This window comes from Dipodomys spectabilis, unplaced genomic scaffold (assembly GCF_019054845.1).
Source record: "Dipodomys spectabilis isolate Male_0828 unplaced genomic scaffold, ASM1905484v1 ptg000175l, whole genome shotgun sequence".
Lineage (NCBI taxonomy): Eukaryota > Metazoa > Chordata > Mammalia > Rodentia > Heteromyidae > Dipodomys > Dipodomys spectabilis.
Window position 1 is genome coordinate 11,768,369 of NW_024870852.1, and position 16,971 is coordinate 11,785,339.

Sequence of the window (16,971 nt, forward strand, 5' to 3'; positions counted from 1 at the left end):
ACCAGCCTTTAGCAAAGAGAGGCTCAGAGACAGTGCTCAGGCCCTGAGTTCAAGCCCCAGGACTGGCAAAAAAAGAAAGAAAGAGAAAGAAAGGAAGGATGGAAAGAAAGAAATCCCTCCAAGTCTAAGGGGTTACCTATATCCCGTATCGCTTTACACTCCAGACAAAACCTTTTTTTTGCTGGTCATGGGGCCTGAACTCTGGGCCTACGCTCTGTCCCTCAGCTCTTCATCTCAAGGCTAGTGCTCTACCACTTCAGCCACAGCGCCACTTCTGGCTTTTTCTGCTTATGTGGTGCTGAGGAATTGAACCCAGGGCCTCATGCATGCAAGGCAAGCAGCACTCTACCACTGAGCCACCTTCCCAGCCCCAATACCTTCAATGTTTTATGACTATAACCATGTCATGTCACACAGCTGAGAGTGGAACATAGAATAAAAGTTTCAAAAATTATTTTAGGCACCAAAATTTTTTATTTATCCACTTCCTGCTTTCTTTTCACATTCCAAATATTATACAAACATTGTAACCAAAGTTTTTTGTTTTGGGGTGGTTTTTTTTTTGTTTTTTGTTTTTTTTTTGGTCAGTCGTCGGGGCTGAACTCGGCCTGGGTGCTGTCCCCAAGCTCTTCAGCTCAAAGCTAGCACTCTACCACTTGAGCCATAGCTCCACTTCTGGGTTTTTCTGCTTATATGGCGCTGAGGAATTGAACGCAGGGCCTCATGCATGCAAGGCAAGCACTCTACCACCTTCCCAGCCCCCAAAGTTCCTTTGACCCAAACAACAAGCCATCACATTACAAAGTGGTGACATCTAATCCTTTTGTGTTTCTGGCCCCTTGCAACTTCCATCACTCCTCTTGTCCTTATTGTCTATACCTTCAAAGTCTATTCTAACTCCTGTGAAATAGAAACTAATAGTATCAAATCCATAATCCTCAGGAATATTCGAATTCCAACAGTTTGTTGCCCTTTAACATATACAGCTCCTTCTCATCTGTCAAGAGCTGAAAAACGAATAAGCCTGGCAATGAAAAACATGGGTCTAAATCCACAGGCCAGATGAGGCCTGGATGGTAAAGTGCATGGGCTTTGTAATCACCACTACCAACCTCCAGCCTAAGGAAGGACTGACTGGGTGAGCAGTTCCAAGCCCATGAGCTCATGGTTCCTGTGGATGTCTCCCTTGTACCTCCATCTTGACCACGGCCTCTGCATTCCCCCTGCCACACTTGCAATAGTATGAAGATGCAACAGGACTGACTGACCAGCCCTAGAGAGTCAATGGGCAATATCAACAAAGCAATTACAAAATTGGTGCCATTTGCTTGGGAAGGAGAGGTGGAGTCTGGACAAGGAGGGCAGCTGGAAGGTGGAGGGTCAGCCCTGGCTCTCAGTAGCGGTAATGATCAGGCTTGAAAGGGCCATCGCGGGACATGCCCAGGTACTGGGCCTGCTTTTCAGTCAGCTTGGTCAGTTTCACATTCAGCTTACCCAGATGGGCTTCAGCCACTGCCTCATCCAGCTGGGAAGAAACAAAGACAAACCTGAAATTAGTGCCATGCTCTGGCAACCTTTACTGCATCCAGCCACCAAAAGACATAAACTGCTCTTTTGGTTGTCTGTCATAGGTTGCCTACATTATACCTCATCCTATCATAGCCAGCTTCGGTAGGCTTGTTTTGGCTATCCAGCTCTCTACCAAGAAGGAACTAGATGACATCTTTCTCTCCGAGTGGCCCTGGTGAAACCATCAAGGACATCTCCTGCCTCAACTTACCTGTACTAAGTCTGCTTGCCAAGTAAAATAGATGTAGTGGGAAAAAGAACCAAGAAATAAGCAGAAGCAGAACTATGGAATTCAGACTGAAGTTCAGTGGTAAAACATGTACTTACATGTTCAATACCCCAGAGTTACGCTGACACCAAACCATGGATCCAGTGTCTGCATTTAAGATTTTCCCCATTATACAGCCAATTTGCAATTGTTAAGAGTTGAGTCTAGGGCCTCTACTTTATCACTAGCCAAATCTCTGACTCTTTTTTCTTTGGAGACAGAATCTAATATAGCCCAGGATTGCTTCTAACTTGTGATTTCCAGCCCCCACCTCCCCTTAAATAACTATGATTACAGGAATGCACCACTGCACCTGAACCATGGTCTGATTTGAACAGACTTCTATCACTGGCTAGCAAAAGAACCCTAATAAAAACTATCATCCTCTTTTTACAAAGAAAGAAATCCAAGTTGAGAAAAGTAAAATGAGTTACACAAGGTCACAGAGTTAGGAAATGTCAGATGTGGACACCAGTTTTGGCTCCAAAGCCCCCAAATGTGTCAGGCATCAGAGCTAGGGACTCCAGAGCAGCAAGAACCCACCTTCTTAGGCAGGAAGTGAACCCCAACAGGGTATTTGTCTGGGTGGGTCCAGAGTTCAATCTGTGCCAGCACTTGGTTGGTGAAAGAGTTGCTCATCACAAAACTGGGATGGCCCATGGCACAGCCCAGGTTGACCAGTCGGCCCTCAGCCAGCAGGATGATGCGGTGCCCATTCTTCAGCTTGTAGCGATCCACCTGCCCAAGTTACCAGAGTAGTGGTGAGGCCTGGCAGGGCACCTCCTCAGTCTGCCCTGGCTTCCTACCTTGCCCAGAGGGCCTGGAATAAGCCCAGTATAACCTCCACAGTGCTGGCATACACAATTAATGATAGCCAATCAATTCGTAAGTCTGCTGTGGGCACTTAATGAACTGACAGAAAGCATTTGGCACATATAGATCCTCGACAGGTAGAGCTGACATCTTTATTATTATTGCTATGTACTATGTTGTTTACATAAAATGATCACATGTAATCCTAAATATTATATAATTTAAGTACTATCATCTGCATTCCACTGGAGTCATCTGTCCAGAGCCAAACACTAAAAAGCAGCCATAATCTGAGCATTGATCCTCTGAATTGTCATCAGAAAGTTGAATATGGAGCCAGGGTATAGCTCAACATGTGCAAGGCCCTCAGTCCCATCCCCAGCTCTACAAGATAAGAGCTTGTTTAACATGGAAGCTCTTGTAGGCAAAGCCACAATGTCTTCCAGAAGCTTATTACTTTATAATCAGAGCAGAAAATGTAACCCACATAAAGTCTTATGAACCCCCAAGAAACCTATTTCTCAATGCCCTGTTGCAAACCTGTCCTTTCTGCAGCTCAGTAAGTGGCTTCTACTTTTCACACAGCTGCTCCACTCAGAACCAGCATCCTTCCCAATTCTTCCCTGTCCTGTACTTACCCTGCAGGGCTGTGAGAGGACCCACTCAGGCCCCAGTCTGACACCCCAAGGCTAGCTCTGAACCCAGGCTGGCTTCCCTACACCCCACTGTTGGGATGCAACAGCTTCCTTGGTGGGGAGCTCACGAGCAGGCCCTTCTGGGTCCCCCATCGCCCTGGCTGCTGGCTTCTCACCTGGGGCTTGATGTTCACTTTCTCCACAGCATTCTCATTGAGCCACTTCACATCAATTTCCACATCAAAGTGTCCAATGTTACACACAATGGCATCATCCTTCATCTGCTCAAAGTGCCTGTGGAAATCACCATCAAAGACAAAGCACAGCCCCAAACCCACACTCCCCCTGGCCCTCAGGACCTCAGGGTGGCACCTACCGGCCCAGGATGATATCCACGCAGCCTGTGGTAGTGACAAATATGTTGCCCTCCTTACAGGCCTCATCCATGGTGGTCACCTCATAGCCTGTGTAGATGGTGACCAGGGGTTATCTGGGTGGCCTTACTCTCCCTCTGGCCCTGCTGGCTGACAACTAATCCTCGCCCCATCATACCCTCCATGGCAGCCTGAAGTGCGTTGATGGGGTCAATCTCAGTGATGATGACACGAGCCCCAAAACCCCTCAGGGCCTGGGCACAGCCCTTGCCCACATCACCATAGCCTGCTACCACAGCCACTTTGCCCGCAATCATCACATCTGTGGCCCGTTTGATGCCATCTATGAGGGATTCCCGGCAGCCATAGAGGTTGTCAAACTTGCTCTGAAAGGAGATAGGGCAAAAGGACAATGGGGACAAGCAGCAGCCCTGAGGCCAGGCCTGATTGCCTTTGAACTTGCCTCCCAAGTGCTCCTCATCTTTATAAGCTCTAACACGTTCTCACTACACTTTCTCTGCTGCAATCTATTATGAGGAGAGATTACTAGGGGGAAGAATCTGCTTAACTTCTAAGCTGTAATGCTTAGGACGGGATTCCCACTTTCATTTGGCTTTTTCACTCAAGTATGGCACTCTACCACTTGAGCCATATACCTCCACTTCTGGCTTTCTGCTGGCTAATTGGAGTTGAGAGTCTCACATACTTTTCTGCCCCAGCTGGCTTCAAACTGTGATCCTCAGATCTCAACTCAGATCTCCTGAGTTGTTAGGATATTAAAGGTGTGAGCCACTGGTACCTAACCTATATAGATTTTGAACCCCAGCCCTGAGGCTGGCTGGAGACCCTTTCTCCCTTCAGACAAGAGCTACATGGCCCTGGCCTGCAGCCTCCCTGAACACCCTTCAGAAGCTTATTCCTCAAATGTACCAGGGCCAACAGGTAGAGATGTGACTAGCCCAAGGACTCACCTTGGTAACAGAGTCATTGACATTGATGGCAGGCACCTTCAGAACCCCGTTGGCCATCATTTTGTAGAGGTTATGGACCCCAGTGGTGGTCTCCTCAGAGATGCCTCGGATGCCTGAAAGAGAGCAAGCGTGCCAGGACCACACTTGAACTCCCCAGACATCTCATCTTGCTTCTCCATTCTTCTTCTTTTTTTTTTTTTTTTGTGGAGCCTGAACTCTGGGCCTGGGCGCTGTCCCTCAGCTCTTCAGCTCAAAGCTAGTGCTCTACCACTTGAGCCACAGCGCCACTTCTGGCTTTTTTCTTTTTTCTATGTGGTGCTGAGGAATGGAACCCAGGGCCTCATGCATGCAAGGCAAGCGCTCTACCACTGAGCCACCTTCCCAGCCCTGCTTCTCCATTCTCACTATGCTCTTAGTCCCTGCCACCATCACTGTCACCTGCCTTCACTACCATAAGCAGCATCCAGCAGCCATTTTTAAGATGTATATTTGCAAAAACACCTCCATAATTACTCTCAGGACAAAGCCAAACTCTTTCCCCATAGGACATTCAGGATATAACTGGCCTTCACTGAAGTTTCAACCGTATCCTATAATATTCCCAAGGAAAAGCTCTTGTCATTTATTATCATCATGCTGGCTTCTTTTTGGTTTCCTCAATAGTCAAACCTTTCCAGCCGTAGGACCTTCTCACTCTTTGTACCCCTCTCCCTGACTACTCTCCTCCCCTCTCTGCTTCTACAAAATTGGCTCCTTCTTAGCTGATCCTAGTCCTATGTGGGCCCTTGGGCTACCAACTCACCCAGACACCTAGCCAACCTCTAGCCCCACATCATCCAAAGTTGAGAGGCCAGGCCCCAATACACCTGCGTGAGTCTGCTATCCCTCTCGAACCCCTGCTTCCACAGAATCCTGGAGTCCTGCTAGGCCTGCTTCCTCAGGTAAAGGAGCAAGCCCCATCTGGCCCATCAGCAATCAGCCTACCTGCTCTGCCCTACTTACCTGACAGAAGCTGTGGGTACTTGGTGTGGATGAGGTTGGTAAGGTCACCACCGTCGTCCAGAATCATGTTGAGGGGACCATCCTTGAAGTACAGAGTCTGCTCAATGCACCAGAGGTACTCCTCATCTGTTTCGCCCTTCCAGGCATACACTGTGGAAAGCATGGGACATCAGATCAGGGACTGGCTTTCCCCACCTGCACCCACTACAGAGAACAACCTCTTCTTACTAACTCCCAGCCCCTCTGAAAACATGGCAATGAAAAGAACACTACTTGGATCCAGACAGATATGAACTCAAATCCTGGCTCTGGCACATACCAGCTATGTGGCTGCTTGAACTCGGGACCTAGATGCTGCCTCTATGGGTTTTCTTGCTCAAGGCTAGTACTCTACCACTTGAAACACAGCTCCATCTCAAGTTTGTTTTGTTCTTCATGGAGATTAAGAATCTCATGGATTTTCCAAACCTCAATTCTCAGATCTCAGCCTCCCAAGAAGGATTACAGGTGTGAGCCCTCCTGCCCCCAAAACCCAGCTCCAGCTATGTGATCTTGAGCACATCATTTCACCTCTCTGAGCCTCAGTTTCCTCCTCTGAATTCACACTAGCATGAATTAAATAAGACAAGAGGAAAGTATAGCCCTAGATATATCTGGAAAAAATGATTTCCTTTTATATCCCCCTTTCTGCCTGGGCCCCAAGGATGGGAACATCAACCCACACAGACCTGGGTTCCCACACAGTGAGACCCACAATACAGGATCACAGTTTGCTCTTCACTTGAAAGGTCTTGAGGACCTCCCAGTTCTACAGCAATAATGCTGAACAGCAGCTACGTGCATGGAGCACTTCTCGAGATATACCAGACGTGCTAACTCCTTTCAGCCCCATCCCATTTTCCTCAGAGAAACCCTGTGAGGCACACATGACCATCACCACCATCTACACCCAGAGAAGGGCTACGATATGCCTGCACATTCTAGACTAGTCACTAAAGCTACGGATACTGTCAGCCAGAATTGCCCTATCATGTGAGATGACTGGGACAAAGATGCTGGGTGCCCAGGAGCTTCCTGTGAACAAAGAACACAGGCCACAGCTACGCCTGTCCCCAGTCCGAGAAGACAGTGGCTCTGAAAACATCCCAAAGAGGGCCACACAGCCCAACCTAGGCTAAGAAGTGAAGGACATGCCTCTTCTTCCCTAGTCAGTCTTTGGAGGAGCTCTTTCCACTTCCCCTTCCAGCTGTGGCTGATTACCGTCTTCAATGTTCTATTTAATCAGGGGCTTGAGGCATGGTTTAAGTGTGAGAGCACCTATCTATCAAGCATAAGGCCCTGAGACCAAACCTTAGCATTACCAAAACTATATTATCACCATCAAATCTAAAAACTCCCCTCCTGAGGTGACAGACATGGCCCTTTTCCAGCAGGCCCTGAGAAACTCCTTCCACACATAATACTCCACTGACTATTACCCCACCCTGACCCCATACCTCAGGCGCTTTTCTTTTTTTTTTTTGGTCGGTCTTGGGACCTGAACTCTGGGCCTGGGCGCTGTCCCTCAGCTCTTCAGCTCAAGGTTAGCGCTCTACCACTTGAGCCACAGTGCCACTTTTGGGTTTTTTCTTTTTGCTTATGTGGTGCTGAGGAATCGAACTCAGGGCCTCATGCGTGCAAGGCAAGCACTCTACCACTGAGCCGCCTTCCCAGCCCCACCTCAGGTGCTTTTCTTCTTCCATATTTCTCCAGTTCTTTGGAAACATACCCATACCCTTCCTGTAAGGAACTTCTCCCCTATATCATGTGACTCCCTATTTTAAGATCCTGCCCTCACATGATTAAAATGGGCTCAATAGCATCTTCCAAGGATTTTAGTTGATGGTGGGACAAAACAACTCTTTCCCATGAATTATCAGGTTACAACTGCCTCCCTGCCATGTGGAAGTCTACTTCTACACAAGTCAGGGAAACAAACACATCCCAGCAGCAAGGACTCACCTGGAATGCCAGCCTTAGCAATGGCAGCCGCTGCATGATCTTGAGTAGAGAAGATGTTGCAGCTGGACCATCGCACCTAGAAGGGCCAGAAAAACAAGGCTACTAGCCATCAAGATACACTGCACACATAAACTGACAGGCTGAATGGAAACCTAACTATAAGTTGTTGCTGTTGTTGTTTCAAATAAAACAAAATAAGTAAAAGCAAGTGCCAAAATAATGTAGGAAAATAAAAAAGAATGAGGACAACTGTGAAAAATTCTGAGAAGGGGTGCTCAGAAGCACCAGGATTGTAAGAGGTAGGAGAGAAAGGTCCTGGACCCAAAGGTACAAAACTAGGGATCCAATCAGTGTCAAAACCACAAGCTAGAGACTCCAAGTTGAATGGATGGGAGACAGAGAAATGACAAAAGCCAGCTGAGGCTTTAAAATATTCTAGTACTGTATAGAAAGAGAAGAGCAGAAGCAAAAGAAACGAAAATGAAAAAGTTATTGAGGGCAAAAGAGTTCAGGCTGAGGATGTAGTAGTTCAGGTAGAAAGAACCCTTGCCTGGCAGGCAAAAGGCCCTGGGTTCTACCTCTAGCAACACATGCAAAAAACAAAAAAGAAACAAAAAAACAAAAACAAAAAACAAAAAAAACCTGGTTCTAGGCCAGCCAGGGCAAAAAAAAAAAAAAAAGTTTGAAATTCCATCTAAATAGGAAAATCTGGGCACACTGTTACCTATGTCAGCCTAGCTATGGCAGAACATATAAATAAATAGGAAAATCAAAGTCTAGGCCAGTTCCATCAGAAAGTAAAACCCTATCTCAAAAATAGAGCAAAAAGCCGGGTGCCAGTGGCTTATGCCTGTAATCCTAGCTACTCAGGTGGCTGAAATCTGAGGATCACGGTTCAAAGCCAGCCCAGGCAGTAAAGTCCGTGAGACTTATCTCCAATAAACCACTAGCTATGGCTCATGCAGTAGAGCACTCGCCTTGAGCTGAAGAGTACAGGGATAGTGCCCAAGCCCAGAGTTCAAGCCTCACAACCAACAACAACAAAAAAAAAGCAAAAAGGGCTTTAGTATGTTCTCTCCTAGACAGAGAATGTATGTTGAAAATAAAGAGGTATGAGCCCTGGAGTGCTCTGTTGACTTTGCTGCCATGCCCTGCCCTGCCCCTCAGTAAGAGATCTTGATAGACATGCTTCAGGCTAAAGCCATCCGAACAGTCCATACTTCTGTCAACTATAATTAGCTGAGAAGAAGTACATGCTCCTAGGAGGACCAGTGAAAAACAGTTCTTAGATGACTAAATGGGACACTGGGGTTGAATTTTTCCAGGTAGAACTCTCAGTCAAGAGGACGTATTGAGTGCAGTCTGGGAGAAAATCTGTGGAACACTCACCACAAAAGATAGCAACACTTGCAGATGGGGAGAGAAGACCCAAGTGACAAGGAGAAGAGCCCCTGTTGGCCACAGGTGTTCCCACCCCTCCAGTCTTCTTCCCTAGCGGAGCCCAGGCAGCTCAGGCCTCACCTCAGCACCCAGGGCGACAAGAGTCTCAATGAGGACTGCTGTCTCCACAGTCATGTGCAGACAGCCAGCAATCCGAGCACCCTTCAGCGGCTTGGAGGCAGAGTACATCTCTCGCATGCGCATCAGGCCCGGCATCTCGTTCTCTGCAATGTCCAGGGCCTTGCGTCCCCAGGCAGCCAGGCTGATGTCCGCTGCAGGGGCAGGATGAATTAGAGTCTTATGAGCCACCTCCTTCCACCAACCATGAAGCACCAGTCACTAAGGACCTGATTCACATATGGACATATAACTATTTTTTTTCTTTGGGGTCCAGTCGTGGGGCCTGACCGCTGGGCCTGGGCGCTGTCTTTCAGCTCTTCAGCTCAAGGTTAGCACTCTACCATTTGAGCCACAGCACCACTTCCAGCTTTTTTCTTTTTGCTTATGTGGTGCTGAGGAATCGAACCCAGGGCCTCAGGCATGCAAGGCAAGCGCTCTACCACTGAGCTACCTTCCCAGCCCCGGACATATAACTCTTGAGTATGACAACTTGTCATTCTCTGATTCAATAAGCATGTAGGGACTAAGACAGTCTAAAAAGAAAGACTTACTCATGCCTATAATCATAGCTACTCAGAAGGCTCAGATCTGAGGACCACAGTTCAAAGCCAGCTCAGGCAAGAAAGTCCATGAGACTATTACCTCCAATTAACTACCAAAAGCCAGAAGTGAAGCTATGGCTCAAGTGATAGAACTCTAGCCTTGAGCGAAAACAAAGCTCAGGGATAGCACCCAGGCCCTGAGTTCAAGCCCCAGGACTAGCACACATGCATGTGTGCATGCACGCACGCGCACACATACACACAAACACACACACACACACACACAAACACACAGAAGACAAGACCTGGTTCCTGCCTAAGTTTAGCTTACCATCTTAGGGAAAACAAATTTAATCAAAGATTATACAAATACATGAAAATCAAAGACAAATGACTCTGTAAACTAGCTAACATATTCTTCCCACTCCCCCTTTCTTCCTCTGATACCTGCCTATCAACCTCCAGGTCATTCCTCAGACCCTAATGATCCGAGATCCTGGCTTCTATTTTCCTTTCCAAGTAGTCACTCTTAGTGATTCAATACTCATAAATACAATTCAACAGCTTGGACTTGACACAGTTCTTGATCTCCTTAATGTTTTGGACATCCTTCTTCCCCACATTCCTTTTCGTGCAAATGGAACTCATAAGTGGCCACTCTGCCCCAGAGGAGATAGAACGAATTTGAGAGGAAAAGCTTAGATTCTGCCCATCAACCAAAGAGGTATAAGTAGGGTGAGAATGAAAGAGAGAAAGGACTATGTAGAAAATTTAATATAACCATTGCTAATAAAACTAAGCCAGTATGCTTGCTACAGCGCATGTAAATAATTTCGGAGAGTAGGGAATAATCAATGGTAGGGCACAAGCAAGGCCCTGGGTTCTATCTCTAGCACCAAAACAAATGAACAGTTTCAATGGGGAAATATTCCACTCCTGCTGCATCTCAGCACAGCTATTTCTTCCTACCACCCATACTATTATTTCCTGGTAGCCCACCAGCCATGATAGCTCTCCCCGGAAAAGCTGGATTTCAAGCAATCAACTCCAACCACATGTCTCATCTTCCCAGCTTTCTGCCTGCAGAACTCCAAAGCCAATAGGCTACAGCCAGTCAAGCCAGAATTTCTCACCGTTAATCTTCTACTGCCCCTCACCACACTCACTTCCATAGTCTCTGCCCACCACCTCTGCCCTCTGTTCCTTCCCTCTGAGCAGACTTGGCACAGCTCCCACCCTAGTTAAACACCAACTGTTCTATTGCACATAAATGGACCTCACAGGAGGATTACAACCACATTGAGTGGTGTAGTTTACTTGCCCTTAAATCTCACAAGACACACAAGCACGCTCATATAATCCTTCCTATAATAGTCTCCTTATACTTTGCTCCCCCACTTTCCCCAAACCTCCAACACCTTTTCAGCAACTGACAAGCCTCCTTCACAAAGCATTCAGATTAAGAACCATGCCACTCTTCTTCCCTGCACGGTTTCCCTCAGCTTTAATCCCCCGACCTCCTTTACGGTCTTACTACTCCACTGAAAGTGCTCTCCTCAAGCTGTCCAACTCTGACACCCCATAGCTGACTGCCAGTTACTAAAGTTCATGCTTCTCCCGGCAGCAGCTACCCCACTAATTACTCCCTCTCTCCTGAAACTTTCCTTGGCTTCAGACTTAGTCCTGTTTTCCTCCTACTTCCTGACTCCACATCCAACTGGCTCTAACAGCTGGAAGCCCTCAGGGCTCCATCTCTCTCTTCTCCAACTCTTGCCAAATAAGTTAATCCATTCTTCCAGCATTAAATACCTTTTCTATGGTGATGACGCCCACACATTTATTTCCATAATCCATCTGCAGGCTCAGCATCTGTACATGGATGTGCAAATCAATCTATTAAATATCAAGTGTGAGCTCTCATGACTCCTGGGCCACAGAGTCAATCTCTCCATTTTAGGAAATGAAACCACCATTCACCGGCTACTCTTGCCAAAAACTTGTGCAATTCCTTGATTTCTCATTTCCCGTTTCATCTTCTTCAGCATGTTTTTAGTTGACCATCCTAAATACAAAAGCAATCCAACCACAATTTACCAGTCCCATCTAAACTGACATTTCTCAAGTGGACCACTGAAGCAGCCTTTGTGTTCCTCCTGTTACCAAATACCATGTTCGGACAACAGCCAAGAGGGAAGGGAAAGCCTTCACAAGAGTGTTATACCACCTCCACTGGTCTTCTTCCCCTCTTAGGAGGTGTGTATGGCTGATCAGCCATATCTTGTCTTTAGACAAGATAAAGTAATCCTCACTCCAGGGCTTTAATACAAGCCTGGAAGGCTCCTCAAGACAATAATCAAGGGGGTGGGAAGGTGACTCAGTGGTAGAGCGCTTGCCTTGCATGTATGAGGCCCTGGGTTTGATTCCCCAGCACCACATAAGCAAAAAGAAAAAAAAGCCAGAAGTGGCGCTGTGGCTCAAGTGGTAAAGCGCTAGCCTTGAGCTGAAGAGCTGAGGGACAGCACCCAGGCCCAGAGTTCAGGCCCAACAACCGGACCAAAAAAAAAAGATCAAAATTATCTCAAATGGACAGGCTTTATAAGCTCACACCATATAAAGTTAATTCAAGCCAGGCACCAGGAGCTCGCACCTGTAATCCAAGCAACTCAGGAGGCTGAGATCTGAGGATCACTGTTCAAAGCCAGCCCAAGCTGGAAAGTTCATGAGACTCATATCTCCAATTAGCCCCTCAAAAAAGCTAACAGTGGAGCATGAGCATAAAAGTTCAAGGATAGTGTCCAGGCCCTGAGATCAAACCCCAAGACTAGAACAAAATTAAGTACACACACACAGAGAATGAAAATAAACAGAATGTATCTCTGTTGAAGAAACAGAAGAGGCAAGGTTGATTCAGACAGAATTTTTCTCCCAAGAAGGGTAGGGTTCCTCTAGTTTTAAAAGGGGTATCATCTGAAGATTCGATTTTTCTCTGAAAAAAATTCCATTAGCCAAGTAGTGGTACATGCCTATAAATCTAAGGCAGAAGGATATCTTGAGTTCAAGGACATCCTAGACTACATAGTGAAAATCTATCTCAAAAAAAATGAACAAAACCCACTGGCAGCTGAACAGATTTGTGGAGCAAGAGACCTGTGAAGAGGGAAAGGAAGGAGACTAAAATTGCAATGGCTGCATGAAGGAAAAGTGGCAGATCTCCTCACATAAAGTGGAGATAAGGGCTTGGAAGGTGGCTCAGTGGTAGAGTGCTTGCCTTGCATGCATGAGGCCCTCAGTTTGATTCCTCAGCACCACATAAGCAGAAAAAGGCGGAAGTGGTACTATGAATCAAGTTGTAGAGCGCTAGCCTTGAGCTGAAGAGCTGAGGGACAGCACCCAGGACCAGAGTTCAGGCCCCATGACCAACAAAGGAAAAAAAAAATGGAGACAATATTACATTATCTGCATGCATGTCTATCTCAAGCTTCTCCTTGGGTCACCTTTCTATCTCCAGTGTCCAATAGGGCCTGATGCAGCAAAAGAGGTCAGCAAATGTTTATTGACCACATCTGTTGTTACAACTACATGAGAAAAGATTCATGAAAAGGGCAGACATGGGACAAGGGTGACCAAAAAAAAAAAAAAACAATCCAAACTTCACTGAAGTCACAGCTTTTGTCAACAGGAAAGAGCCCCAAAAGGGGTTTGCCCAGGTTCCATAGCCTGGCAGTAGAAGAGGCAAAACCTCCAAGGGCTAGAGAAGGGACCCTTTCAAGGCCTTCCTATAAGGGACAATGGGTTCTGTGATATCCTAAGCTCCCACCACTCCACTACCACCTGTCTCTCCAGCTAAAAGTAAATTCCATCATGGCAGCTGTGCCAGTCCCAAAGTTCTCCATGGAAGCCTCAACTTTCAATGTACAAGAGTTGCTGGTGTTCCAAGTTCTGGACCTTCTGGTACCCTGGAAAGCTGACAGCTTCAGAAGTCATAGGAACACCTGTCAAGAAGAAGCAAGACCCTCTCTAGACCTTAGTTTCTTGTCTGTAGAGTGAGGCTAACTATTCGTAATCTTGCTGTGGTTGCCAGGATTACAGAAGATGCCAAATGGGCAAAGTGTGGCACACAGCATTCCCTCCCTGATGAAAATGTCCTGAGCTGATCCTTTCATCACCAAGATTCCCACTCCAAATCTGGCTGTTTCTCCCACCCACTTCCCTCAATCACTAATCTCTCCAGTGTAAATTCTTATTCTAGCTCTTCTACCGATGCCACCTTGACTTAACCTTTATGGGCTTCAACATCACCTGAAGACAATGATCTACTCTGGTGGCTACTTCATAACCTACTATTTTAACAGAATCTGCAAGTCACTTGTTCAAGTTTTTTTCTTCTAATGGGATGTCACCCCTATTACGATAACTGCATTAACACAATCACCATCTACACAGCAAATGCTCAATAAGTGTTGACATCTCTTTCTGTTTAATAGTGTCTTGAGTTTATTTCAAAAGCTAAATTTTAGCCAGCCTAAGTTGGCTGTTGTTTTCAGTAGGGTCTCACTGTGTAGCCCAGATTGGCCTCAAAAGCAATCCTCTTGCTTCAGCCTGCACAGTGTTGAGATTATCAGACCGGACCCAAACTGTTTTTTGCTGAAATTACATTAGGATTGTTCCAAGTGTGTTCACTTGCATATTGGGTTTTTTAACCCACTCGGAAGTCTAAACGCCCAGAGTTTAAATCCTGCTCCACCATTTCCTAGCTCTAAGGATTTGGGCAAATGATCTCTGCCTCTCTGGATAAATGTGTTAATCTAGGCTCAGGTGTGCTCATGCCACAGTAAATGCTCAATGAACTTTCACTGTCATGATGACAGGATTTGTTTTTCAAACTCCAAATTTTTTTGGGTTTGTCGGCACAACTATCCCCTTTGGCCAGGTGGATAACACCACCTACAGAGAAACCAGCCCCAAATCTCCGGTGCACGCGGTCCCGCCCGCCCGCTAGCTTCCAGGCCTCTCCTCCCTAGCGCTCGCAGAGCCAGTGCCCTGCCCCGCCCTGCAGGAGGCCTAGGATCACCCAGCTGACCAGGTGGCAAGCTCGGGTGCCCAGGGCTGGTTGCGCGGTTCAGAGAGTGGCAGACTGTGCTTCCCCTACTCGCCCCTGCCGCCTCTTTGAGGGACTCCCAACTAGACCTAGACTGGTAGCCCGCGCAACGACAAAGGGCGCGCGCCGCACGGCATCTTGGGACCTGTAGTCCGCCGCGGCCTCCTCGGAGGCGCTGGCCGAAGCGCGAGGACTACAATCCCCACGCAAACCCGCGCGGGCAGGAACACGCCGAGCCTGTGATTCTAGGGATTCTGGGCGGCCGCCTTCAGAGACAAGCCTGGCCGGTGGCGAGTAGCGGCGTCTGGATGCAGGTCCTGGAACTCACCGACTTTGTAGGGCAGTTTTTCAGACATGCCGGCGGCGCTTCCGCACACAGTGCTGTACAGGAGAGAAAGGGGCCGGGCCTGAGACGGAGCACTGGACCGGCGGCGTGGGCAGGGGATTGCGCGCCGCGCCGGCGTCTTTAAATATCCTCACTATATTTGCATATTCATGAGTCAAGCTGAGGCTGAGCCGTTTGGGGCGGAACCCAGCGCACGGGGGCGGGGCCTAACCAGACTTTGAACCCTACTGAGAAGAGCGCAGATGTTGCCCGATTGCTGCCCTTGGACTTCTGACACCCGTCCCGAAGGAAGTGAGAGAAGAGGCATTGCTGTCCTGTCTTGGATTCAGTTAGTGAATCTGATGACAACCACGCCAGCCAGTTTACCTACTCAATCCTGTTTCCTCAGATACCTACTACACACCAGACCTTTCCCCATCCCTAAGTCATTATCAGAGCTCCCAGTTTGGGTAAATAGGCATGCCTTCTTTATACTTTTTCATTGAAGTCATTGTACACTCTGTAGGATTCTGTGTTAAAACACTTTTTATAAGGCAGGCGATGGTGACTCACGCCTGTCATCCATCTTAGCTACTCAGGAGGCTGAGATCTGAGGATCGCGGTTCAAAGCCAGCCCAGGCAGAAGAGTCCCCATGAGCCGGCGCTATGGCTCAAGTGGTAAAGCACTACCTTGAGCACAAAGAGACTCAGGAACAGTGACCAGGCCAAACGTTCAAGCCCCACAACGACAAAACAACAAAAACAAATTGACAAAGAAAACCTGGTGCCAGTAGCACAAGGGATGAGGGACCATATGACAGGAGTCATATGACAAGGAGGTCATGTGATGGAGGATCCTGTGACTGGGAATTATGTGGCAGGGTCACGTGACGGCTCCTGTGTTTGGGTCATGTAGTATGTGGTCACATGATCTAGATCACTGTCATGTGGTGGGGTAACCTGGTCAAGTCACTATGGGCCACATGACATGGGGATCACGTGGTCAGGGGTGGTGTGGTGAGATAGGTCATATGATGTGATCTTTGGGTCATGTGGCATTTTGGGGGTCACATGATGGGGAGACATGACCCACAGTCACGTGGTTGGGGGTCACGTGATACTGGATCACCTGCCATTTGGCATCACATGCTTGGGGTCAGGTGATCTGGTCATGTGTTTGTGGTCATGTGATCCAGGTCACGTGAAATCTTTTTTTTTTTTTTTGTCTTTTCTTTTTTGGTACTGGGGATCGAACCCAGGACATTGCACTTGCTAGGCAAGTGCTTTGCCACTGAGCTACATCCCAGCCCACAACGTGAAATCTTATGTATGGAGTCGTGATAGTGTATATTGTGATAAAGGTCATGTGATACGGATCATGTGATGTGGAGGTTGCATAGTGGCAAGTGATGAGAGTCTAGGGTCACATGATACAATAGAGATAAGAAGTTGTAATCCTAGCTACTCAGGAGTCTGAGATTTGAGGGTCCCTGTTTAAAGCCAGGGGCAGGAAAGTCCCTGAAACCCTCATTTCCAATTAACCACCAGAAAAATCAGAAGTGGTACTGTGGCTCAAGTGGTAGAGCACTAGCTTTGAGTTGAAGAGCTGAAGGACCCCACCAAGGCCCATAGTTCAGGTCCCAAGACCCAGAAAAATAAGAACCTCACTTAATATGGTAACAAGAAATGATATAAAATCATTTGCATTGAAACTGTTAGCCCAGAGGCCTCCTCCCTGGTGGCTGAACATGCTCTTTCCCTAGGCTACACTAGGCCCATGTAGTAAGGGCAGTAAATGATTAGCCCCTACCTC

General features: G+C 47.4%; 1 protein-coding gene across 1 annotated transcript; it reads right to left on the reverse strand.

Moving 5' to 3' along the window:
- Positions 1-690: 690 nt before the first annotated feature.
- On the reverse strand, positions 691-15,289 carry Ahcy (adenosylhomocysteinase). The gene is made up of 10 exons (XM_042694516.1): positions 15,162-15,289; positions 9,155-9,345; positions 7,634-7,709; positions 5,633-5,782; positions 4,631-4,743; positions 3,838-4,045; positions 3,662-3,749; positions 3,462-3,579; positions 2,381-2,575; positions 691-1,525 (listed from the first exon to the last, which is right to left on the reverse strand). The coding sequence occupies exons 1-10, from the start codon at positions 15,187-15,189 to the stop codon at positions 1,394-1,396; spliced, it is 1,299 nt and encodes a 432-aa protein (XP_042550450.1). The 5' UTR covers positions 15,190-15,289; the 3' UTR covers positions 691-1,393.
- Between the last annotated feature and the right edge of the window lie 1,682 nt (positions 15,290-16,971).

What these genes read in the sequence shown, in the direction of transcription:
- Ahcy (XM_042694516.1), bottom strand. Translation starts at nt 15,189, where the DNA reads ATGTCTGAAAAACTGCCCTACAAAGTCG. An exon ending in AAAACTGCCCTACAAAGTCG is followed by an intron (nt 9,346 to 15,161) that starts GTGAGTTCCAGG and finishes CTGCCCCTGCAG; the next exon opens with CGGACATCAGCCTGGCTGCC. An exon ending in GTACCCACAGCTTCTGTCAG is followed by an intron (nt 4,744 to 5,632) that starts GTAAGTAGGGCA and finishes GCTCTCTTTCAG; the next exon opens with GCATCCGAGGCATCTCTGAG.